General features: G+C 46.8%; 1 protein-coding gene across 2 annotated transcripts in view; it reads left to right on the forward strand.

The window, feature by feature from the left end:
* Positions 1 to 24,820, forward strand: part of LOC139395230 (E3 ubiquitin-protein ligase RNF19A-like) — a 65,386-nt gene extending 40,566 nt beyond the window's left edge. The window contains exons 3-10 of one of the 2 annotated variants that reach the window (XM_071142878.1): positions 3,364 to 3,572; positions 8,500 to 8,644; positions 9,607 to 9,769; positions 13,339 to 13,453; positions 14,942 to 15,103; positions 19,973 to 20,186; positions 22,776 to 22,904; positions 23,028 to 24,820. In XM_071142878.1, the coding sequence (XP_070998979.1) occupies positions 3,364 to 3,572; positions 8,500 to 8,644; positions 9,607 to 9,769; positions 13,339 to 13,453; positions 14,942 to 15,103; positions 19,973 to 20,186; positions 22,776 to 22,904; positions 23,028 to 23,760 (1,870 nt within the window). In that variant the 3' untranslated portion in view covers positions 23,761 to 24,820. Of the gene's footprint in view, positions 1 to 3,363; positions 3,573 to 8,499; positions 8,645 to 9,606; positions 9,770 to 13,338; positions 13,454 to 14,941; positions 15,104 to 19,960; positions 20,187 to 22,775; positions 22,905 to 23,027 lie in introns of both variants that reach the window. The other variant, XM_071142877.1, reaches the window with a different exon arrangement.
* Positions 24,821 to 26,619: the final 1,799 nt, after the last annotated feature.

The raw sequence follows: 26,619 nt of genomic DNA on the forward strand, positions 1-26,619 counted from the left end.
TTGAATCCTCCTGCTGTTTGTTACAGTCCACACAGTCAGTCTGGCTCTTAGTGTTGAATCCTCCTGCTGTTTGTTACAGTCCACACAGTCAGTCTGGCTCTTAGTGTTGAATCCTACTGCTGTTTGTTACAGTCCACGCAGTCAGTCTGGCTCTTAGTGTTGAATCCACCTGCTGTTTTTTACAGTCCACACAGTCAGTCTGGCTCTTAGTGTTGAATCCTACTGCTGTTTGTTACAGTCCACGCAGTCAGTCTGGCTCTTAGTGTTGAATCCTACTGCTGTTTGTTACAGTCCACACAGTCAGTCTGGCTCTTAGTGTTGAATCCTCCTGCTGTTTGTTACAGTCCACACAGTCAGTCTGGCTCTTAGTGTTGAATCCTCCTGCTGTTTGTTACAGTCCACACAGTCAGTCTGGCTCTTAGTGTTGAATCCTACTGCTGTTTGTTACAGTCCACACAGTCAGTCTGGCTCTTAGTGTTGAATCCTACTGCTGTTTGTTACAGTCCACACAGTCAGTATGGCTCTTAGTGTTGAATCCTACTGCTGTTTGTTACAGTCCACACAGTCAGTCTGGCTCTTAGTGTTGAATCCTACTGCTGTTTGTTACAGTCCACGCAGTCAGTCTGGCTCTTAGTGTTGAATCCTACTGCTGTTTGTTACAGTCCACACAGTCAGTCTGGCTCTTAGTGTTGAATCCTACTGCTGTTTGTTACAGTCCACACAGTCAGTCTGGCTCTTAGTGTTGAATCCTCCTGCTGTTTGTTACAGTCCACACAGTCAGTCTGGCTCTTAGTGTTGAATCCTACTGCTGTTTGTTACAGTCCACACAGTCAGTCTGGCTCTTAGTGTTGAATCCTACTGCTGTTTGTTACAGTCCACACAGTCAGTCTGGCTCTTAGTGTTGAATCCTACTGCTGTTTGTTACAGTCCACACAGTCAGTCTGGCTCTTAGTGTTGAATCCTACTGCTGTTTGTTACAGTCCACACAGTCAGTCTGGCTCTTAGTGTTGAATCCTACTGCTGTTTGTTACAGTCCACACAGTCAGTCTGGCTGTTAGTGTTGAATCCTCCTGCTGTTTGTTACAGTCCACACAGTCAGTCTGGCTCTTAGTGTTGAATCCTACTGCTGTTTGTTACAGTCCACACAGTCAGTCTGGCTGTTAGTGTTGAATCCTACTGCTGTTTGTTACAGTCCACACAGTCAGTCTGGCTGTTAGTGTTGAATCCTACTGTGTTTTTAGGCCCAAATATTTGTTCGCCCATAATTACATCAAAAACAACAAACTTTACAACAAAAAAAACAAGAAATGTATTAGTAAGAAGTAATGTGGTATATTACTCAATTTAATTACTTTTTTTGTCTTTTAATAAAAATATCGGAGACAATGTTTAGCTGGTGAAACTGACTGTCTTAACGGCCAACAGCTAAACTGACCTGTATTTGACGGGTGTTAAATGTAACCTGCCTCTGATCCAGCCTGGAGACTTTCTGGCCAGGTGAGAACGACTGATCCGTTCTCATCGAAGCCACAAAGTTCAGGGCTGACCGTGGTACTGCAGGCTAGCTCAGTGCTGCCCCCCTCATTGAATTACTCCAGTTGAAGGCCGGTCGTGGTACTGCAGGCTAGCTCAGTGCTGCCCCCCTCTCATCGAAGCCACAAAGTTCAGGGCTGACCGTGGTACTGCGGGCTAGCTCAGTGCTGCCCCCCTCTCATCGAAGCCACAAAGTTCAGGGCTGACCGTGGTACTGCAGGCTAGCTCAGTGCTGCCCCCCTCTCATTGAATAACTCCAGTTGAAGGCCTACCGTGGTACTGCAGGCTAGCTCAGTGCTGCCCCCCCTCTCATTGAATAACTCTAGTTGAAGGCCGACCAGGGTACTGCAGGCTAGCTCAGTGCTGCCCCCCTCTCATTGAATAACTCCAGTTGAAGATCGACCGTGGTACTGCAGGCTAGCTCAGTGCTGCCCCCCTCTCATTGAATTACTCTAGTTGAAGGCCGGCCAGGGTACTGCAGGCTAGCTCAGTGCTGCCCCCCTCTCATTGAATAACTCCAGTTGAAGGTCGACCAGGGTACTGCAGGCTAGCTCAGTGCTGCCCCCCTCTCATTGAAGCCACAAAGTTCAGGGCTGACCGTGGTACTGCAGGCTAGCTCAGTGCTGCCCCCTTCATTGAATAATTCCAGTTGAAGGTCGACCAGGGTACTGCAGGCTAGCTCAGTGCTGCCCCCCTCTCATTGAATAACTCCAGTTAAAGGCCTACCGTGGTACTGCAGGCTAGCTCAGTGCTGCCCCCTTCTCATTGAATAACTCTAGTTGAAGGCCGACCAGGGTACTGCAGGCTAGCTCAGTGCTGCCCCCCTCTCATTGAATAACTCCAGTTAAAGGCCTACCGTGGTACTGCAGGCTAGCTTGGTGCTGCCCCCCTCTCATTGAATAACTCCAGTTAAAGGCCTACCGTGGTACTGCAGGCTAGCTCAGTGCTGCCCCCCTCTCATTGAATAACTCCAGTTGAAGGCCGACCAGGGTACTGCAGGTTAGCTCAGTGCTGCCCCCCTCTCATTGAATAACTCCAGTTGAAGGCCGACCAGGGTACTGCAGGTTAGCTCAGTGCTGCCCCCCTCTCATTGAATAACTCTAGTTGAAGGTCGACCGTGGTACTGCAGGCTAGCTCAGTGCTGCCCCCCTCTCATTGAATAACTCCAGTTGAAGGTCGACCGTGGTACTGCAGGCTTTGTTAGCAGAAAACAGGATCCCCCCCATTATAGTGAGGAAGAAAATGGCCATCTTCATGGTAAATCATTTGTGTGAATAAATACACATTTCAAAGACAATCATGGTGCCAATAACTGCTTCTAATACACCAGATGTATGTCCTTGCATTGATTGTTTTCAAAGTTGCACACAGAAGTTCTAAGGATAATTTAGTAGCTAGTGGCAGCCTGCAGTACCCTGGTCGGCCTTCAACCGGAGTTATTCATTGAGAGGGGGGCAGCACTGAGCTAGCCTGCAGTACCCTGGAGAGAGAGAGGCAGGCAGGAGACCACTGTCTGAGGGTCCTGTCTGATGGTTCTCAGGGAAAGAGAGAGAGAGGCAGACAGGCCGGGGACAACTGTCTGGGCTGAATTAGTACAAGCTAGATTTTTTGGAAGCTGAATGAATGAACATCGCTAGAAACAGGGGGTGTTCTGACGACTCAGGCAGAGACTCCTGGACATTGAGCACAGAGAGCGTTATGAACATCGCTAGAAACAGGGGGTGTTCTGACGACTCAGGCAGAGACTCCTGGACATTGAGCACAGAGAGCGTTGTCCCTTTCTGTCCTTGAAGATAGAACCCTGACCTGTTTCTCCCTCTGGTTTTGTAGGTATGCAGTCATTGCCTTTGGCTGTGCCAGCTGTCCTAAGATCACGTGTGGACGTGAGGGGTGTGGCACGGAGTTCTGTTACCACTGTAAGCAGCTGTGGCACCCGAACCAGACGTGTGATGCCGCCCGGCAGCAGAGAGCCCAGAGCCTGAGGCTACGCACCTTCAGCTCCTCGTCTCTTAGCTACAGCCAGGAGAGTGGTGCTGCAGGTAACACACGCACACAAGAGGATAAACACGCACACAAGAGGATAAACACGCACACAAGAGGATAAACACGCACACAAGAGGATAAACACGCACACAAGAGGATAAACACGCACACAAGAGGATAAACACGCACACAAGAGGATAAACACGCACACAAGAGGATAAACACGCACACAAGAGGATAAACACGCACACAAGAGGATAAACACGCACACGAGGATAAACACGCACACGAGGATAAACACGCACACACAAGATGATAAACACGCACACACAAGATGATAAACACGCACACAAGATGATAAACACGCACACAAGAGGATAAACACGCACACAAGATGATAAAAACGCACACAAGATGATAAACACGCACACAAGAGGATAAACACGCACACAAGATGATAAACACGCACACAAGATGATAAACACGCACACAAGAGGATAAACACGCACACAAGAGGATAAACACGCACACAAGATGATAAACACACGCACACAAGATGATAAACACACGCACACAAGATGATAAACACACGCACACAAGATGATAAACACGCACACAAGATGATAAACACGCACACAAGAGGATAAACACGCACACAAGAGGATAAACACGCACACAAGAGGATAAACACGCGCACACAAGATGATCAACACGCACACAAGAGGATCAACACGCACACAAGAGGATAAACACGCACTCCAGTTTAGGTTTAAGAGAGAGAAACACACTGCAGTTGAGGTTTAGGTCTAAGAGAATGCTTTGGACCAAATACAAACTTTGAAAACAAGTATGTAAATCTGTTGTTTTTAAACTTCCTAAAGTTAGTTGAATGACTTTAAAACCAGTCGTCTATGTTTAACCGTACGCGAGCAGTCTGCTGCTAAAGGTCTGGCGGAAAGTAACCAAGCGGAGACTCTCTTCGGTGAAAACCACGCCGCTGGTATAGTGAACGATAGGAAGTTGTTCAATGGACGAGCAAATAAACAGGAAGGTGAACGGTCTCCATGACGACCTGGAGAAGCTGCTCATAGAACATCGATTTGGAGCAGAAAACTAAAGAAATCTGTGATTGGTATTGACCCGGGGGGTCCAAGAATGGATAGTATTGTGGAAAAAATTGGACCGACCCCAAAATAGAACCCAACAAACCGGTTGTACCCAGACGTACAGTATCGATAATAGTCCTGTCTGATGAGGACAACGAAGACACAGCAGAAAAGATGAGGGAGCTGCTCACCAAGGGGCTGTGCTGTGAGCTGGTGTCAGAGCTGCTGGCCAACGGGCTGTGAGCTGGTGTCAGAGCTGCTGGCCAACGGGCTGTGAGCTGGTGTCAGAGCTGCTGGCCAACGGGCTGTGAGCTGGTGTCAGAGCTGCTGGCCAACGGGCTGTGAGCTGGTGTCAGAGCTGCTCACCAAGGGGCTGTGCTGTGAGCTGGTGTCAGAGCTGCTCACCAAGGGGCTGTGAGCTGGTGTCGGAGCTGCTCACCAAGGGGCTGTGAGCTGGTGTCGGAGCTGCTCACCAAGGGGCTGTGAGCTGGTGTCGGAGCTGCTCACCAAGGGGCTGTGCTGTGAGCTGGTGTCGGAGATGCTCACCAAGGGGCTGTGCTGTGAGCTGGTGTCAGAGCTGCTCACCAAGGGGCTGTGAGCTGGTGTCGGAGCTGCTGGCCAAGGGGCTGTGAGCTGGTGTCGGAGCTGCTCGCCAAGGGGCTGTGAGCTGGTGTCTGAGATGCTGGCCACCGAAAAGGATGAGAGAAGAGAGGCCGGGACCCAGGAGTCTGGCCATCGAAAAGGATGAGAGAAGAGAGGCCGGGACCCAGGAGTCTGGCCACTGAAAGTATGAGAGAAGAGAGGCCGGGACCCAGGAGTCTGGCCACTGAAAGGATGAGAGAAGAGGCCGGGACCCAGGAGTCTGGCCACTGAAAGGATGAGCGAAGAGAGGCCGGCACCCAGGAGTCTGGCCACTGAAAGGATGAGAGAAGAGAGGCCGGCACCCAGGAGTCGTGAAGGTTACATTTCAGGGGGGGGGTCGACGATAAAGTGGATGTCCTCCCAGCTGAAGCAACATCTGAAGAGCAACCAAACATTTTTAGAGGGTGTTTATCAGATCGGCCAAGTCCCACACAGATTGAGTCATAAGGCCACTTCAGAACCTCTCTCCTACCAGAGATCCCGGCTGGGAGAGATGTCTACATTTCGGGGAATGGAAGGATGATTCAACGGTCTCCTGATGCCGAGGGGCGAACGCAGGGGGCCGGGGAAGCTGGACCTCCTGATCCCGAGAGGCGAACACAGGGGGCCGGGGAAGCTGGACCTCCTGATCCCGAGGGGCGAACACAGGGGGCCGGGGAAGCTGGACCTCCTGATCCCGAGGGGTGAACACAGGGGGCCGGGGAAGCTGGACCTCCTGATCCCGAGGGGCGAACACAGGGGGCCGGGGAAGCTGGACCTCCTGATCCCGAGGGGCGAACACAGGGGGCCGGGGAAGCTGGACCTCCTGATCCCGAGGGGCGAACACAGGGGGCCGGGGAAGCTGGACCTCCTGATCCCGAGGGGCGAACACAGGGGGCCGGGGAAGCTGGACCTCCTGATCCCGAGGGGTGAACACAGGGGGCCGGGGAAGCTGGACCTGCAGGCTGGGAACCATCTGTAAGTGCTAAACGAATTTCTTGAATTCACAGGAACGTTAATGGATGGATGACCACAAACTGTACACTAACAACATTACAACTGCAAGCCTTAAACCCAGGCCTTAAACCCAGGCCTTAAACCCAGGCCTTAAACCCAGGCCTTAAACCCAAGCCTTAAACCCAGGCCTTAAACCCAGGCCTTAAACCCAGGCCTTAAACCCAGGCCTTAAACCCAGGTCTTAAACCCAGGCCTTAAACCCAGGTCTTAAACCCAGGCCTTAAACCCAGGCCTTAAACCCAGGCCTTAAACCCAGGCCTTAAACCCAGGTCTTAAACCCAGGCCTTAAACCCAGGCCTTAAACCCAGGCCTTAAATCCTGACTTTATTTATTTGAATGAAACTCCACTGTTGACTTGGATGGTGATTCTTGGTCTGGACACAACGTTCATATGAGAGTCCCTAAAGCTTCAGGTTGTGTCAGATTTCTTGTTAGGAACAAATGATTGGAACAATATAGAGTAAACATTGTGGACCAGTCAATGGATGGAATAATTGGTGTAAGATTTGAACACAGTGTGTCGTAACAATTTATCTTGTGATTTACCACTGGGAGGGTTCTACAAGGGGACGGGACTCACCTGGTGCAGGTGTCTTCTGGACACTGATGATTTACCACTGGGAGGGTTCTACAAGGGGACGGGACTCACCTGGTGCAGGTGTCTTCTGGACACTGATGATTTACCACTGGGAGGGTTCTACAAGGGGACCTGACTCACCTGGTGCAGGTGTCTTCTGGACACTGATGATTTACCACTGGGAGGGTTCTACAAGGGGACCTGACTCACCTGGTACAGGTGTCTTCTGGACACTGATGTCTCTGTGTCTTTCTAGAAACTAGGGTACAAGTCAGGATTTCCTGTACTGGACAACTTGTTACATCTGAAGTCATTGATAATAATCAGCAATTTTTTTCATGCCATTACATTAAGAGAAACACCAGAAGAAAGATGCCCAAGGCCCCTGCTCATCTACATGAACGTGCCTTAGGCATGCTGCAAGGAGGCATGAGGACTGCAGATGTGGCCAGGGCAATAAATTGCAATGTCTGTACTGTGAGACACCAAAGACAGCGCTTCAGGGAGACAGGACGGACAGCTGATCGTCCTCGCAGTGGCAGACCACGTGTAACAACACCTGCACAGGATCAGTACATCCGAACATCACACCTGCAGGACAGGTACAGGATGGCAACAACTGCCCGAGTTACACCAGGAACGCACAATCCCTCCATCAGTGCTCAGAATGTCCGCAATAGTCTTGGCCTGTTGTAAAGGGCAGGTCCTCACCAGACATCACCGGCAACAGCGTCACCTATGGGCACAAACCCACCGTCGCTGGACCAGACAGGGCTGGCAAAAAGTGCTCTAAAATGGATTAAATTAGTTTTTTTCCCCCCCCCTCGTCAATCCACACACAATACTTCATGACAAAACAAAACAGGTTTTTAGAAATGTTAGAAAATTTATAAAAAAATAAAAAAGCAGAAATACCTTATTTAAGGTCCCGCAGTAGTCAGTGCATGTCAGAGCAAAAACCAAGCCATGAGGTCGAAGGAATTGTCCGTAGAGCTCCGAGACAGGATTGTGTTCGAGGCACAGATCTTGGGGAAGGATACCAAAACATTTCTGCAGCGTTGAAGGTCCCCAAGAACAAAATGGCCTCCATCATTCTTAAATGGAAGAAGTTTGGAACCACCAAGACTAGAGCTGGCCGCCTGGACAAACTGAGCAATCTGTGGAGAAGGGCCTGTACAAATATTTACACATGTTAAGTTTGCTGAAAATAAACGTAGTTGATCTCTCCTGGCTCCTGTGGAAGGAACCATGGAATGAAGCCCTGTGAAATAAGACGCTGGTGAAATGATTTTATATTATGTTATTATGTTTAGGTTTTATGGAACCGTCTTCTATGTCAGAGAAGAACAAACAAAATGTTTTCAACTGGGATACATTCATTCAGAAATTATTCAGACCCCTTGACGTTTTTCACATTTTGTTACGTTACAGCCTTATCCTAAAATAGATTGCATAGTCTTTCCCTTCCCCTCCTTTCCCACCGAGCTCCTTGTGTGGCCAGATGAGAACCCGGAATACTGCCTCTGGCAATAGAAGTAGGTAGGTTGGGAATGTTCTAGATGAAGAAGAGGGTGTATGTGCTGTCTGGGATTTAAGGGGGAGGTGTGGTCCACTGTTTCTGTTTTAACAACAAACACGGCGTTTCTATTCCTTCATCCCCAGCCGATGACATCAAGCCCTGTCCGCGCTGCGCTGCTTACATCATCAAGATGAACGACGGCAGTTGTAACCACATGACCTGCGCCGTCTGTGGCTGTGAGTTCTGCTGGCTCTGCATGAAGGAGATCTCTGACCTGCACTACCTGAGGTGAGAGGCAGAGGGGTGAGGAGTCTGTCAACACTCAGGGAGTACATCACTATCTATACAGGAACCACAGGGTTCTGCCTCTGAATAGCCAGAGTTCTGCTGGCTCTGCATGAAGGAGATCTCTGACCTGCACTACCTGAGGTGAGAGGCAGAGGGGTGAGGAGTCTGTCAACACTCAGGGAGTACATCACTATCTATACAGGAACCACAGGGTTCTGCCTCTGAATAGCCAGAGTTCTGCTAGGCTATATGCCCTAGACTGTCCCCTGGTCAGCCTGTCAGGGTTGGGTTTTAATCATCTCTGTCCTCTGGTCAGCCTGTCAGGGTTGGGTTTTAATCATCTCTGTCCCCTGGTCAGCCTGTCAGGGTTGGGTTGTTATCATCTCTGTCCCCTGGTCAGCCTGTCAGGGTTGGGTTGTTATCATCTCTGTCCCCTGGTCAGCCTGTCAGGGTTGGGTTGTAATCATCTCTGTCCCCTGGTCAGCCTGTCAGGGTTGGGTTGTTATCATCTCTGTCCTCTGGTCAGCCTGTCAGGATTGGGTTGTTATCATCTCTGTCCCCTGGTCAGCCTGTCAGGGTTGGGTTGTTATCATCTCTGTCCCCTGGTCAGCCTGTCAGGGTTGGGTTGTAATCATCTCTGTCCCCTGGTCAGCCTGTTATCATCTCTGTCCCCTGGTCAGCCTGTTATCATCTCTGTCCCCTGGTCAGCCTGTCAGGGTTGGGTTGTTATCATCTCTGTCCCCTGGTCAGCCTGTCAGGGTTGGGTTGTAATCATCTCTGTCCCCTGGTCAGCCTGTCAGGGTTGGGTTGTTATCATCTCTGTCCCCTGGTCAGCTTGTCAGGGTTGGGTTGTAATCATCTCTGTCCCCTGGTCAGCTTGTCAGGGTTGGGTTGTAATCATCTCTGTCCCCTGGTCAGCCTGTCAGGGTTGGGTTGTAATCATCTCTCTCCGTCCTCCCCAGCCCGTCAGGATGTACCTTCTGGGGCAGGAAGCCGTGGAGCAGGAAGAAGAAGATTCTGTGGCAGCTGGGCACGCTGGTGGGCGCTCCGGTGGGCATCGCTCTGATCGCTGGCATCGCCGTCCCCGCCATGATCATAGGCATCCCTGTGTACGTGGGGAGGAAGGTGAGCTGACCCTAAACACACGGCAGACTGAGGTCATCAGATGACATCAGCCGTCGTGTTGACAGATAGATGACCAGACAACAGAGAAGCCGTTCATCAGTAATGGGTCTGTGCTGTAAACGGGATGATCAGGTGGAAGTCTAGTCGTCTGTACAACCAGAAAGATGATAATCAGCTCGTGGACTAAAGATGGAGGAATGTACTGGAGAACTTAACCTACAGCGTTGTTTCCAACAACTACTGTGTACGAGTCAATGATTACACAGGCTTGTTTTATATGAACACAGAATACTACAGTTAGTTGTTTTATATGAACACAGAATAATACAGTTAGTTGTTTTATATGAACACAGAATAATACAGTTAGTAGTTTTATATGAACACAGAATACTACAGTTAGTTGTTTTATATGAACACAGAATACTACAGTTAGTAGTTTTATATGAACACAGAATACTACAGTTAGTTGTTTTATATGAACACAGAATACTACAGTTAGTTGTTTTATATGAACACAGAATACTACAGTTAGTAGTTTTATATGAACACAGAATACTACAGTTAGTTGTTTTATATGAACACAGAATACTACAGTTAGTAGTTTTATATGAACACAGAATACTACAGTTAGTTGTTTTATATGAACACAGAATACTACAGTTAGTTGTTTTATATGAACACAGAATACTACAGTTAGTTGTTTTATATGAACACAGAATACTACAGTTAGTAGTTTTATATGAACACAGAATACTACAGTTAGTTGTTTTATATGAACACAGAATACTACAGTTAGTTGTTTTATATGAACACAGAATACTACAGTTAGTTGTTTTATATGAACACAGAATACTACAGTTAGTAGTTTTATATGAACACAGAATACTACAGTTAGTTGTTTTATATGAACACAGAATACTACAGTTAGTTGTTTTAAATGAACACAGAATACTACAGTTAGTTGTTTTAAATGAACACAGAATACTACAGTTAGTTGTTTTAAATGAACACAGAATACTACAGTTAGTAGTTTTATATGAACACAGAATAATTCAGTTTTATATGAACACAGAATAATACAGTTAGTAGTTTTATATGAACACAGACAGAATAATACAGTTGTTTTATATGAACACAGAATAATACAGTTAGTAGTTTTATATGAACACAGAATACTACAGTTAGTAGTTTTATATGAACACAGAATACTACAGTTAGTAGTTTTATATGAACACAGAATACTACAGTTGTTTTATATGAACACAGAATAATACAGTTGTTTTATATGAACACAGAATACTACAGTTGTTTTATATGAACACAGAATAATACAGTTGTTTTATATGAACACAGAATACTACAGTTGTTTTATATGAACACAGAATAATACAGTTGTTTTATATGAACACAGAATACTACAGTTGTTTTATATGAACACAGAATAATACAGTTGTTTTATATGAACACAGAATACTACAGTTGTTTTATATGAACACAGAATAATACAGTTGTTTTATATGAACACAGAATACTACAGTTGTTTTATATGAACACAGAATACTACAGTTAGTTGTTTTATATGAACACAGAATACTACAGTTAGTTGTTTTATATGAACACAGAATACTACAGTTAGTTGTTTTATATGAACACAGAATACTACAGTTAGTAGTTTTATATGAACACAGAATACTACAGTTAGTTGTTTTATATGAACACAGAATACTACAGTTAGTTGTTTTAAATGAACACAGAATACTACAGTTAGTTGTTTTAAATGAACACAGAATACTACAGTTAGTTGTTTTAAATGAACACAGAATACTACAGTTAGTAGTTTTATATGAACACAGAATAATTCAGTTTTATATGAACACAGAATAATACAGTTAGTAGTTTTATATGAACACAGACAGAATAATACAGTTGTTTTATATGAACACAGAATAATACAGTTAGTAGTTTTATATGAACACAGAATACTACAGTTAGTAGTTTTATATGAACACAGAATACTACAGTTAGTAGTTTTATATGAACACAGAATACTACAGTTGTTTTATATGAACACAGAATAATACAGTTGTTTTATATGAACACAGAATACTACAGTTGTTTTATATGAACACAGAATAATACAGTTGTTTTATATGAACACAGAATAATAACGTTGTTTTATATGAACACAGAATACTACAGTTAGTTGTTTTATATGAACACAGAATACTACAGTTAGTTGTTTTATATGAACACAGAATACTACAGTTAGTTGTTTTATATGAACACAGAATAATACAGTTTTATATGAACACAGAATACTACAGTTAGTTGTTTTATATGAACACAGAATAATACAGTGAGTTGTTTTATATGAACACAGAATACTACAGTTTTATATGAACACAGAATACTACAGTTTTATATGAACACAGAATAATACAGTGAGTTGTTTTATATGAACACAGAATACTACAGTTTTATATGAACACAGAATAATACAGTTGTTTTATATGAACACAGAATACTACAGTTGTTTTATATGAACACAGAATAATACAGTTGTTTTATATGAACACAGAATAATAACGTTGTTTTATATGAACACAGAATAATACAGTTGTTTTATATGAACACAGAATACTACAGTTGTTTTATATGAACACAGAATACTACAGTTGTTTTATATGAACACAGAATACTACAGTTGTTTTATATGAACACAGAATAATACAGTTGTTTTATATGAACACAGAATAATAACGTTAGCCAATAGATGGAACCACTGCATCACTCGTGTTTTCAGTAAGTCGGGAGTCATGGTTCTCCTCACAGTACGGTGACCCCTGACCTAACCCTGTCTGTCAGATCTTTGACCCCTGACCTCTAACCCCCATCTGTCAGATCCATGACCCCTGACCTCTAACCCCCATCTGTCAGATCCATGACCCCTGACCTCTAACCCCCATCTGTCAGATCCATGACCCCTGACCTGTAACCTCCATCTGTCAGATCCATGACCCCTGACCTGTAAACCCCCATCTGTCAGATCCATGACCCCTGATCTTTAACCTCCATCTATCAGATCCATGACCCCTGACCTGTAAACCCCCATCTGTCAGATCCATGACCCCTGATCTTTAACCTCCATCTATCAGATCCATGACCCCTGACCTGTAAACCCCCATCTGTTAGATCCATGACCCCTGATCTTTAACCTCCATCTGACTGTCAGATCCATGACCCCTGACCTGTAACCTCCATCTGTCTGTCAGATCCATGACCCCTGACCTGTAACCTCCATCTGTCTGTCAGATCTATAACCTCTGACCTCTAACCCAGTCTGTCTGATCTATAACCCCTGTATGTCCGTCTGTCTGGTCTATAACTTTTGACCCGTCTGCCTGTCAGATCTATAACCCCTGACCTTTAACCCCTGTATGTCTGTTAGATCTATAACCGCTATGAGGGGAAGGACATCTCTCCTCACAGGAGGAACCTGGTGATAGCAGGAGGAGTCACTCTGTCTGACCTATAACCTCTGACCTCTAACCCGTCTGTCTGTCTGTTAGATCTATAACCGCTATGAGGGGAAGGACATCTCTCCTCACAGGAGGAACCTGGTGATAGTAGGAGGAGTCACTCTGTCTGTCATCATGTCTCCTGTGGTGGCAGCCGTCTCTGTCGGTCAGTATACTGTATTCTGTCTGTCATCATGTCCCCTGTGGTCAGTATACTGTACTCTGTCTGTCATCATGTCTCCTGTGGTCAGTATACTGTACTCTGTCTGTCATCATGTCTCCTGTGGTCAGTATACTGTACTCTGTCTGTCATCATGTCTCCTGTGGTCAGTATACTGTACTCTGTCTGTCATCATGTCTCCTGTGGTGGCAGCCGTCTCTGTCGGTCAGTATACTGTATTCTGTCTGTCATCATGTCCCCTGTGGTCAGTATACTGTACTCTGTCTGTCATCATGTCCCCTGTGGTCAGTATACTGTACTCTCTGTCATCATGTCCCCTGTGGTCAGTATACTGTACTCTGTCTGTCATCATGTCCCCTGTGGTCAGTATACTGTACTCTGTCTGTCATCATGTCCCCTGTGGTCAGTATACTGTACTCTGTCTGTCATCATGTCCCCTGTGGTCAGTATACTGTACTCTGTCTGTCATCATGTCCCCTGTGGTCAGTATACTGTACTCTGTCTGTCATCATGTCCCCTGTGGTCAGTATACTGTACTCTGTCTGTCATCATGTCCCCTGTGGTCAGTATACTGTATTCTGTCTGTCATCATGTCCCCTGTGGTCAGTATACTGTACTGTCTGTCATCATGTCCCCTGAGTAGTGACCGACTGCTCTTAGGAGACACAGGGGTCTCTGGTTGTTTAGATGAGCTAGTAGTGACCGACTGCTCTTAGGAGACACAGGGGTCTCTGGTTGTTTAGATGAGCTAGTAGTGACAGACTGCTCTTAGGAGACACAGGGGTCTCTGGTTGTTTAGATGAGCTAGTAGTGACCGACTGCTCTTAGGAGACACAGTGGTCTCTGGTTGTTTAGATGAGCTAGTAGTGACCGACTGCTCTTAGGAGACACAGGGGTCTCTGGTTGTTTAGATGAGCTAGTAGTGACCGACTGCTCTTAGGAGACACAGTGGTCTCTGGTTGTTTAGATGAGCTAGTAGTGACCGACTGCTCTTAGGAGACACAGGGGTCTCTGGTTGTTTAGATGAGCTAGTAGTGACCGACTGCTCTTAGGAGACACAGGGGTCTCTGGTTGTTTAGATGAGCTAGTAGTGACCGACTGCTCTTAGGAGACACAGGGGTCTCTGGTTGTTTAGATGAGCTAGTAGTGACCGACTGCTCTTAGGAGACACAGGGGTCTCTGGTTGTTTAGATGAGCTAGTAGTGACCGACTGCTCTTAGGAGACACAGGGGTCTCTGGTTGTTTAGATGAGCTAGTAGTGACCGACTGCTCTTAGGAGACACAGTGGTCTCTGGTTGTTTAGATGAGCTAGTAGTGACCGACTGCTCTTAGGAGACACAGGGGTCTCTGGTTGTTTAGATGAGCTAGTAGTGACCGACTGCTCTTAGGAGACACAGTGGTCTCTGCTGGTTGTCTGGTGTCCCTCCCCAGGGTGTGAGGTGGTTAACTGTCTCTCTCTGTGTGTGTGTCCAGGCATCGGCGTGCCCATCATGCTGGCGTACGTGTACGGCGTGGTGCCCATCTCTCTGTGTCGCAGCGGGGGCTGTGGGGTCTCCACTGGTAATGGGAAAGGAGTCCGCATCGAGTTCGATGACGAGAACCAGATGACCGCAGGGAGTGGGGCGCAAGCTACTGGTACGTCTCTCACACACACACACACACACACACAGACACACACAGGACAGAGAAGGGAGAGAACCAATAAGAGAAAGACCTTGTTACAGACCTTCTAGAAAAGACGAGAAGAGAGAGAACCAACAGGAGAAAGACCTTGTTACAGACCTTCTAGAAAAGACGAGGACAGAGAAGAGAGAGAACCAACAGGAGAAAGACCTTGTTACAGACCTTCTAGAAAAGATGAGGACAGAGAAGAGAGAGAACCAACAGGAGAAAGACCTTGTTACAGACCTTCTAGAAAAGATGAGGACATAGAATAGAGAGAACCAACAGGAGAAAGACCTTGTTACAGACCTTCTAGAAAAGACGAGGACATAGAAGAGAGAGAACCAACAGGAGAAAGACCTTGTTACAGGCCTTCTAGAAAAGACGAGAAGGGAGAGAACCAACAGGAGAAAGACCTTGTTACAGACCTTCTAGAAAAGACGAGAAGGGAGAGAACCAACAGGAGAAAGACCTTGTTACAGACCTTCTAGAAAAGACGAGAAGGGAGAGAACCAACAGGAGAAAGACCTTGTTACAGACCTTCTAGAAAAGACGAGAAGAGAGAGAACCAATAAGAGAAAGACCTTGTTACAGACCTTCTAGAAAAGACGAGGACATAGAAGAGAGAGAACCAACAGGAGAAAGACCTTGTTACAGACCTTCTAGAAAAGACGAGGACATAGAAGAGAGAGAACCAACAGGAGAAAGACCTTGTTACAGACCTTCTAGAAAAGACGAGAAGAGAGAGAACCAACAGGAGAAAGACCTTGTTACAGACCTTCTAGAAAAGACGAGGACATAGAAGAGAGAGAACCAACAGGAGAAAGACCTTGTTACAGGCCTTCTAGAAAATACGAGAAGGGAGAGAACCAACAGGAGAAAGACCTTGTTACAGACCTTCTAGAAAAGACGAGAAGGGAGAGAACCAACAGGAGAAAGACCTTGTTACAGACCTTCTAGAAAAGACGAGAAGAGAGAACCAACAGGAGAAAGACCTTGTTACAGACCTTCTAGAAAAGACGAGGACATAGAAGAGAGAGAACCAACAGGAGAAAGACCTTGTTACAGACCTTCTAGAAAAGACGAGAAGAGAGAGAACCAACAGGAGAAAGACCTTGTTACAGACCTTCTAGAAAAGAGAAGAGAGAACCAACAGGAGAAAGACCTTGTTACAGACCTTCTAGAAAAGACGAGGACAGAGAAGAGAGAGAACCAACAGGAGAAAGACCTTGTTACAGACCTTCTAGAAAATACGAGAAGGGAGAGAACCAACAGGAGAAAGACCTTGTTACAGACCTTCTAGAAAAGACGAGGACAGAGAAGAGAGAGAACCAACAGGAGAAAGACCTTGTTACAGACCTTCTAGAAAAGACGAGAAGGGAGAGAACCAACAGGAGAAAGACCTTGTTACAGACCTTCTAGAAAAGACGAGGACATAGAAGAGAGAGAACCAACAGGAGAAAGACCTTGTTACAGACCTTCTAGAATAGACGAGAAGGGAGTGAACCAACAGGAGAAAGACCTTGTTACAGTCCTTCTAGAAAAGATGAGAAGGGAGAGAACCAACAGGAGAAAGACCTTGTTACAGACCTTCTAGAAAAGACGAGGACATAGAAGAGAGAGAACCAACAGGAGAAAGACCTTGTTACAGACCTTCTAGAAAAGACGAGAAGGGAGAGAACCAACAGGAGAAAGACCTTGTTACAGGCCTTCTAGAAAAGACGAGGACAGAGAAGAGAGAGAACCAACAGGAGAAAGACCTTGTTACAGGCCTTCTAGAAAAGACGAGAAGGGAGAGAACCAACAGGAGAAAGACCTTGTTACAGACCTTCTAGAAAAGACGAGGACATAGAAGAGAGAACCAACAGGAGAAAGACCTTGTTACAGGCCTTCTAGAAAAGACGAGAAGGGAGAGAACCAACAGGAGAAAGACCTTGTTACAGACCTTCTAGAAAAGACGAGAAGGGAGAGAACTAACAGGAGAAAGACCTTGTTACAGACCTTCTAGAAAAGACGAGGCCATAGAAGAGAGAGAACCAACAGGAGAAAGACCTTGTTACAGACCTTCTAGAAAAGACGAGAAGAGAGAGAACCAACAGGAGAAAGACCTTGTTACAGACCTTCTAGAAAAGACGAGAAGGGAGAGAACCCACAGGAGAAAGACCTTGTTACAGACCTTCTAGAAAAGACGAGAAGGGAGAGAACCAACAGGAGAAAGACCTTGTTACAGACCTTCTAGAAAAGACGAGGACATAGAAGAGAGAGAACCAACAGGAGAAAGACCTTGTTACAGACCTTCTAGAAAAGACGAGAAGGGAGAGAACCAACAGGAGAAAGACCTTGTTACAGGCCTTCTAGAAAAGACGAGGACAGAGAAGAGAGAGAACCAACAGGAGAAAGACCTTGTTACAGGCCTTCTAGAAAAGACGAGAAGGGAGAGAACCAACAGGAGAAAGACCTTGTTACAGACCTTCTAGAAAAGACGAGGACATAGAAGAGAGAGAACCAACAGGAGAAAGACCTTGTTACAGGCCTTCTAGAAAAGACGAGAAGGGAGAGAACCAACAGGAGAAAGACCTTGTTACAGACCTTCTAGAAAAGACGAGAAGGGAGAGAACCAACAGGAGAAAGACCTTGTTACAGACCTTCTAGAAAAGACGAGGCCATAGATGAGAGAGAACCAACAGGAGAAAGACCTTGTTACAGACCTTCTAGAATAGACGAGAAGAGAGAGAACCAACAGGAGAAAGACCTTGTTACAGACCTTCTAGAAAAGACGTGGCCAGAGAAGGGAGAGAACCAACAGGAGAAAGACCTTGTTACAGACCTTCTAGAAAAGACGAGGACATAGAAGAGAGAGAACCAACAGGAGAAAGACCTTGTTACAGACCTTCTAGAAAAGACGAGGACAGAGAAGAGAGAGAACCAACAGGAGAAAGACCTTGTTACAGACCTTCTAGAAAAGACGAGAAGGGAGAGAACCAACAGGAGAAAGACCTTGTTACAGGCCTTCTAGAAAAGACGAGGACAGAGAGAACCAACAGGAGAAAGACCTTGTTACAGACCTTCTAGAAAAGACGAGAAGGGAGAGAACCAACAGGAGAAAGACCTTGTTACAGACCTTCTAGAAAAGACGAGAAGGGAGAGAACCCACAGGAGAAAGACCTTGTTACAGACCTTCTAGAAAAGACGAGAAGGGAGAGAACCAACAGGAGAAAGACCTTGTTACAGACCTTCTAGAAAAGACGAGGACATAGAAGAGAGAGAACCAACAGGAGAAAGACCTTGTTACAGACCTTCTAGAAAAGACGAGAAGGGAGAGAACCAACAGGAGAAAGACCTTGTTACAGGCCTTCTAGAAAAGACGAGGACAGAGAAGAGAGAGAACCAACAGGAGAAAGACCTTGTTACAGGCCTTCTAGAAAAGACGAGAAGGGAGAGAACCAACAGGAGAAAGACCTTCTACAGACCTTCTAGAAAAGACGAGGACATAGAAGAGAGAGAACCAACAGGAGAAAGACCTTGTTACAGGCCTTCTAGAAAAGACGAGAAGGGAGAGAACCAACAGGAGAAAGACCTTGTTACAGACCTTCTAGAAAAGACTAGAAGGGAGAGAACTAACAGGAGAAAGACCTTGTTACAGACCTTCTAGAAAAGACGAGGCCATAGAAGAGAGAGAACCAACAGGAGAAAGACCTTGTTACAGACCTTCTAGAAAAGACGAGGAGAGAGAGAACCAACAGGAGAAAGACCTTGTTACAGACCTTCTAGAAAAGACAAGGACATAGAAGAGAGAGAACCAACAGGAGAAAGACCTTGTTACAGACCTTCTAGAAAAGACGAGGACAGAGAAGAGAGAGAACCAACAGGAGAAAGACCTTGTTACAGACCTTCTAGAAAAGACGAGAAGGGAGAGAACCAACAGGAGAAAGACCTTGTTACAGGCCTTCTAGAAAAGACGAGGACAGAGAAGAGAGAGAACCAACAGGAGAAAGACCTTGTTACAGGCCTTCTAGAAAAGACGAGGACATAGAAGAGAGAGAACCAACAGGAGAAAGACCTTGTTACAGACCTTCTAGAAAAGATGAGGACATAGAGGAGAGAGAACCAACAGGAGAAAGACCTTGTTACAGACCTTCTAGAAAAGACGAGGACGTAGAAGAGAGAGAACCAACAGGAGAAAGACCTTGTTACAGACCTTCTAGAAAAGACGAGGACGTAGAAGGGAGAGAACCAACAGGAGAAAGACCTTGTTACAGACCTTCTAGAAAAGACGAGGACAGAGAAGGGAGAGAACCAACAGGAGAAAGACCTTGTTACAGACCTTCTAGAAAAGACGAGAAGGGAGAGAACCAACAGGAGAAAGACCTTGTTACAGACCTTCTAGAAAAGACGAGAAGGGTGAGAACCAACAGGAGAAAGACCTTGTTACAGACCTTCTAGAAAAGACGAGAAGGGAGAGAACCAACAGGAGAAAGACCTTGTTACAGACCTTCTAGAAAAGACGAGGACGTAGAAGAGAGAGAACCAATAAGAGAAAGACCTTGTTACAGGCCTTCTAGAAAAGACGAGGACAGAGAAGAGAGAGAACCAACAGGAGAAAAACCTTGTTACAGACCTTCTAGAAAAGACGAGAAGGGAGAGAACCAACAGGAGAAAGACCTTGTTACAGACCTTCTAGAAAAGACGAGAAGGGAGAGAACCAATAAGAGAAAGACCTTGTTACAGACCTTCTAGAAAAGACGAGGACATAGAAGGGAGAGAACCAACAAGAGAAAGACCTAGTCTTTTAGTTTATAGAGCGGCTCTGATGAACTCCTGCTCTCTCCCCTGTCTCCTCAGACACGACCTCTGTGGCGGACACCAGGAACAACCCCAGCATCGGAGAAGGTAGCGTGGGGGGCATGACGGGCAGTCTGAGTGCCAGCGGGAGCCACGTGGACCGGATGGGCGCCATGAGGGACAACCTGAGTGAGAACGCCTCCACCATGGCCCTGGCTGGGGCCAGCATCACCGGATCTCTGTCTGGCAGCGCCATGGTCAACTACCTGAACAGGTCAGTACTTTTGGATTGGATTGAACCTTTATTCAACCAGGTTAGTCTCGTTGAGATAAAAACAGATTTTTTTTTTTTCAAGAGAGATTTGAACCAAGATGGGTCAGTAGTGTGATAGGTGTTGTTTTACAGGGTCAGTAGTGTGATAGGTGTTGTTTTACAGGGTCAGTAGTATGATAGGTGTTGTTTTACAGGGTCAGTAGTGTGATAGGTGTTGTTTTACAGGGTCAGTAGCGTGATAGGTGTTGTTTTACAGGGTCAGTAGCGTGATAGGTGTTGTTTTACAGGGTCAGTAGTGTGATAGGTGTTGTTTTACAGGGTCAGTAGTGTGATAGGTGTTGTTTTACAGGGTCAGTAGTGTGATAGGTGTTGTTTTACAGGGTCAGTAGTATGATAGGTGTTGTTTTACAGGGTCAGTAGTGTGATAGGTGTTGTTTTACAGGGTCAGTAGTGTGATAGGTGTTGTTTTACAGGGTCAGTAGTGTGATAGGTGTTGTTTTACAGGGTCAGTAGTGTGATAGGTGTTGTTTTACAGGGTCAGTAGTGTGATAGGTGTTGTTTTACAGGGTCAGTAGTGTGATAGGTGTTGTTTTACAGGGTCAGTAGTGTGATAGGTGTTGTTTTACAGGGTCAGTAGTATGATAGGTGTTGTTTTACAGGGTCAGTGGTATGATAGGTGTTGTTTTACAGGGTCAGCGGTATGATAGGTCCAGTGTAATGTGTTGTTGTACAGGGTCAGTCCCAGCAGTATGGTAGGTCCAGTGTAATGTGTTGTTGTACAGGGTCAGTCCCAGCAGTATGATAGGTCCAGTGTAATGTGTTGTTGTACAGGGTCAGTCCCAGCAGTATGGTAGGTCCAGTGTAATGTGTTGTTGTACAGGGTCAGTCCCAGTGGTATGATAGGTCCAGTGTAATGTGTTGTTGTACAGGGCCAGTCCCAGCGGTATGGTAGGTCCAGTGTAATGTGTTGTTGTACAGGGTCAGTCCCAGTGGTATGATAGGTCCAGTGTAATGTGTTGTTATGGGTCAGTCCCAGCGGTATGATAGGTCCAGTGTAATGTGTTGTTGTACAGGGTCAGTCCCAGCAGTATGGTAGGTCCAGTGTAATGTGTTGTTGTACAGGGTCAGCCCCAGCAGTATGGTAGGTCCAGTGTAATGTGTTGTTGTACAGGGTCAGTCCCAGCGGTATGATAGGTCCAGTGTAATGTGTTGTTGTACAGGGTCAGTCCCAGTGGTATGATAGGTCCAGTGTAATGTGTTGTTGTACAGGGTCAGCCCCAGCAGTATGATAGATCCAGTGTAATGTGTTGTTGTACAGGGTCAGCCCCAGCAGTATGATAGATCCAGTGTAATGTGTTGTTGTACAGGGTCAGTCCCAGCAGTATGATAGGTCCAGTGTAATGTGTTGTAGGGTTACATGCCTTGCTCAAGGGCACATGGACATATTCTTCACTTTGTTGCCTTGGTAATTTGAACCAGTGACCTCTGTCTCAAACCGCTCGGCTACCTGCCATCAGGATCAGAAAGACCAAGTACGCATCACGCGTGTTTCACAGTGTTGGGGTCGGCTACCTCAACGGGACAGTGTTGGGGTCGGCTACCTCAACGGGACAGTGTTGGGGTCGGCTACCTCAACGGGACAGTGTTGGGGTCGGCTACCTCAACGGGACAGTGTTGGGGTCGGCTACCTCAACGGGACAGTGTTGGGGTCGGCTACCTCAACGGGTCAGTGTTGGGGTCGGCTACCTCAACGGGTCAGTGTTGGGGTCGGCTACCTCAACGGGACAGTGTTGGGGTCGGCTACCTCAACGGGTCAGTGTTGGGGTCGGCTACCTCAACGGGACAGTGTTGGGGTCGGCTTCCTCAACGGGTCAGTGTTGGGGTCGGCTACCTCAACGGGTCAGTGTTGGGGTCGGCTTCCTCACCGGGTCAGTGTTTGGGTCGGCTACCTCAACGGGTCAGTGTTGGTCGGCTACCTCAACTGGACAGTGTTGGGGTCGACTACCTCAACGGGACAGTGTTGGTCGGCTACCTCAACTGGACAGTGTTGGGGTCGGCTACCTCAACGGGACAGTGTTGGTCGGCTACCTCAACGGGTCAGTGTTGGGGTCGGCTACCTCAACGGGTCAGTGTTGGTCGGCTACCTCAACTGGACAGTGTTGGGGTCGGCTACCTCAACGGGACAGTGTTGGTCGGCTACCTCAACTGGACAGTGTTGGTCGGCTACCTCAACTGGACAGTGTTGGTCGGCTACCTCAACTGGACAGTGTTGGTCGGCTACCTCAACTGGACAGTGTTGGGGTCAGCTACCTCAACGGGACAGCGTTGGGGTCAGCTAACTCAACTGGACAGCGTTGGGTTCGGCTAATGAGAGACTGGACAGGATACCAACCTTACTGTCAGGTGGCTGTAGGTCCATCTGGCTGTATGCACCTTGTATTGTGACTGGAAAAATAAACTACGGTCTGATCTCCTCCCCCGGTCCTGTCCTCTCTCCTCCCCCTCCCCACTGTCCTCTCTCCTCCCCCGGTCCTCTCCCCTCCCCCCTGTCCTCTCTCCTCTCCTGTCCCCCCGTGTCCCCTGCTCCAGGTTGGAGGTCCAGGCTGATGTTCAGAAGGAGAGGTGTAGTCTGAGTGGAGAGTCGGCCACCTTCAGCTTGGGGACCATCAGTGACAACGCTAGCACCAAAGCAATGGCTGGATCCCTTCTCAACTACAGGTCAGGGCCGTGTCTCTTAGAAACATTAACATTTCAATGACATCTCCACAGAGGACTTGTCTCTCTCCTGTAGACCTGTGTTCAACTTGCCTCTTCCTTTCTGTCTGGTGGTGTTTTGTGTAGAGACGGGACCAGTATGGAGGTGCAGGTGGACATAGAGCCGGGTAAGTCCGCTGGTCAACTACACGACCACGCTATGGATGATGGGAGAGACGCTGGGCGCTGTGGCTGGTCCTGCCACTCTGGATGCCCCTCAGAGGGCCAGGATGGCACCGCCAAGTCCTCCTCCTCTTCCTCGGGAAAGAAGAGTAAAAGCAAGCTGAAGAAGGGAGGAGGCTGTAAGATCCAGGAGACGAGGGAGGATATGGACGCTCGTCTCCTTGAGCAGCAGAGCACCAACTCCTCAGAGTTTGACTCTCCCTCCCTCAGCGGCTCTCTGCCCTCCGTAGCCGACTCTGACTCCTCCCACTTGTCAGAGTTCAGCGGCGGCTCTGCCCTGGAGATCACGAAGACGTCCTGCGGCCACGGATCCTCGTCTGACTACCACAGCCGCTTCGCCACAGTCAGCCCTCTGCCTGAAGTAGAGGGAGACCGGCTGGAGGCGTTACCCTCACCCCGAGGTGTCCTCTCCCAGCCTCACTCCCCGGTCTCCTCGCCCTGTCCCGAGGTGTCCGTCTCCCCGAGGTGTCTGATAGCAGAGGAAAACATCAACCAGGTGTGTCCTACGAAGGCAGATTGTGACTGTATTACAGGAGGAGCCCTTCCCGTTGGACAGCTGCTGCAGGAGAACAACAACAACCTGCAGGCCCGTCCCTCCAGCCTGTTCCAGACCTCCTGTATTCAGACTGACATCTGACCTAAAAACACCAGTTTTTGGTTTCACAGAATAATTTTTTTTCTTTCTTCCCCAGAAGACAAAAGCTTTGAATGGACATTTCTGTCGTCCAGAAGTGTGGAAAAACCTCAGCTCAGTCAGTAGGACTTGTTTTAATAACAGCAAGGTGAAGGCTGTTGTTTCCTGTCATGTGACCCCTATTGCAGTGTTCCGACTGGCTGCTGTCCCTCCTCACAAGCAGGAGTGAAAGAGACCCGTCACTGACCCCCGGGCGGACTGTCAGTCAAGCTGGGGATCAGGACGCAACGTTCAGGAACCTTCAAGCTCTCAAAACGCCAAGTTGAACTTTAATATGAACCAGGCAATACTATCCTTCGTGTTCTCTTCAGTTTTAAAATGAGTTTATAATTAAGCCACTTCTGTTAAGTGATGATTTGTACTTATTATAATTCGATACTAGTCCGCTGGAAGGAATTTAAAAGCCTGGTAGTAGTTTATCTACGGCTAGCTGAGAGGGACAAACCATTCTATCTACGGCTAGCTGAGAGGGACAGAGTACTGGAGCAGAGTACTGTTGCTAGGTAGAAGTAGAGCTGGGTCTCTGGAAGGCCATGGTTTAAACATCCCGAAGATGGATGAATCACGCTGAGGGTTAATTATAATAGCCACAACCCACCAATGAGATAGTCACTTCCTTGAAATTGTTTAACAAATATTTTTCAACCGTCAGTAAAATAAAATTGTGCTTTTTTTTTTTTTCAGGCTGAAGAATCTTTCACCTCACATAATAAGATAAATTTCATATCTGTTATAACCAATGGTTTATATATACACTAGATGACTGACTGCTGTGTTGAAGCCACCGTGCCTCCATCTTGGCTCTTCCCCCCCCTCCATTGTAAAAAAATGTTTTGGAAGCTAAAGAAATGTATTTATTAATTGGTTTTAACAACATGTATTCCATTACAGACACCTTAATACTTTTACATTATATAATGTGAGCTAAACGTACAAATAAAATAATATATCACATTTTCCTTTTTAGATTCATGTTACTGTCCCCACTAAAACAAAACAAAAACATTTGATTGAAACACTGTAGAATTCCATTCATTCCTATGGAGGCCTGCTCCTAATGGAGAGAGCCAATATGGCCGACCGGTGGCTTCAAAGTATCTCAATGGCCAACACATAACAACATCAGTAATCCATCCCCTACTGGGGAGAGCCAATATGGCCGACCGGTGGCTTCAAAGCATCTCAATGGCCAATACATAACATCAGTAATCCATCCCCTACTGGGGAGAGCCAATATGGCCGACCGGTGGCTTCAAAGCATCTCAATGGCCAACACATAACATCAGTAATCCATCCCCTACTGGGGAGAGCCAATATGGCCGACCGGTGGCTTCAAAGCATCTCAATGGCCAACACATAACATCAGTAATCCATCCCCTACTGGGGAGAGCCCATATGGCCGACCGGTGGCTTCAAAGCATCTCAATGGCCAACACATAACATCAGTAATCCATCCCCTACTGGGGAGAGCCAATATGGCCGACCGGTGGCTTCAAAGCATCTCAATGGCCAACACATAACATCAGTAATCCATCCCCTACTGGGGAGAGCCAATATGGCCGACCGGTGGCTTCAAAGCCCCTCAATGGCCAACACATAACATCAACAATCCATCCCCTACTGGGGAGAGCCAATATGGCCGACCGATGGCTTCAAAGCATCTCAATGGCCAACACATAACATCAGCAATCCATCCCCTACTGGGGAGAGCCAATATGGCCGACCGGTGGCTTCAAAGCATCTCAATGGCCAACACATAACATCAGTAATCCATCCCCTACTGGGGAGAGCCAATATGGCCGACCGGTGGCTTCAAAGCATCTCAATGGCCAACACATAACATCAGTAATCCATCCCCTACTGGGGAGAGCCAATATGGCCGACCGGTGGCTTCAAAGCATCTCAATGGCCAACACATAACATCAACAATCCATCCCCTACTGGGGAGAGCCAATATGGCCGACCGGTGGCTTCAAAGCATCTCAATGGCCAACACATAACATCAGTAATCCATCCCCTACTGGGGAGAGCCAATATGGCCGACCGGTGGCTTCAAAGCATCTCAATGGCCAACACATAACATCAGTAATCCATCCCCTACTGGGGAGAGCCAATATGGCCGACCGGTGGCTTCAAAGCATCTCAATGGCCAACACATAACATCAGTAATCCATCTCCTACTGGGGAGAGCCAATATGGCCGACCGGTGGCTTCAAAGCCTCTCAATGGCCAACACATAACATCAGTAATCCAGGGTTTATATACGTTGGTTATTACTCATTGTGCCTTTTTGAAAAGGAAAAGCTGTTTTTCCTCTTTCTAATCGTCTGCATCTCTCCACCTCCTTCTAGACTTTAAAAAGCTAAAACAACAGATGTCAGATGGTCTCTCTTGACCATGCCAGGAGAGATACTAGACGAGTAGGGCTTCATAATACTGTGGTAGACTTTACACGTCTTGTTCAATTGCCTACCAAAGACAGCACTCAGGCTCTTGAGAACTCTTGTTCCTGGTAACCCTTGACGACGTCTGTTTTGTCATCCCCCAGACTCCACCTGGTGCAGCATGTCTACACCATGTGGTTAAACATGTCAAAATAAACACAGGAATATATACAGACTGCTTGTTTGTTGTTGTTGTCTAATACGCTTTACAAATGCTACGCAAATAACAGGAGGCCAGAGTCTCCTGCTGTTAACCAGACTGGTTACATAAATGTACTGCAATACTCAGTGTATGTATGGGGATATCATCAGTTGACCACCCCCCCCCCCCCCTCTATTCCTGTCTGTGTCCCAAATG

This window comes from Oncorhynchus clarkii, unplaced genomic scaffold (genome assembly GCF_045791955.1).
Source record: "Oncorhynchus clarkii lewisi isolate Uvic-CL-2024 unplaced genomic scaffold, UVic_Ocla_1.0 unplaced_contig_13799_pilon_pilon, whole genome shotgun sequence".
Taxonomy (NCBI): domain Eukaryota; kingdom Metazoa; phylum Chordata; class Actinopteri; order Salmoniformes; family Salmonidae; genus Oncorhynchus; species Oncorhynchus clarkii.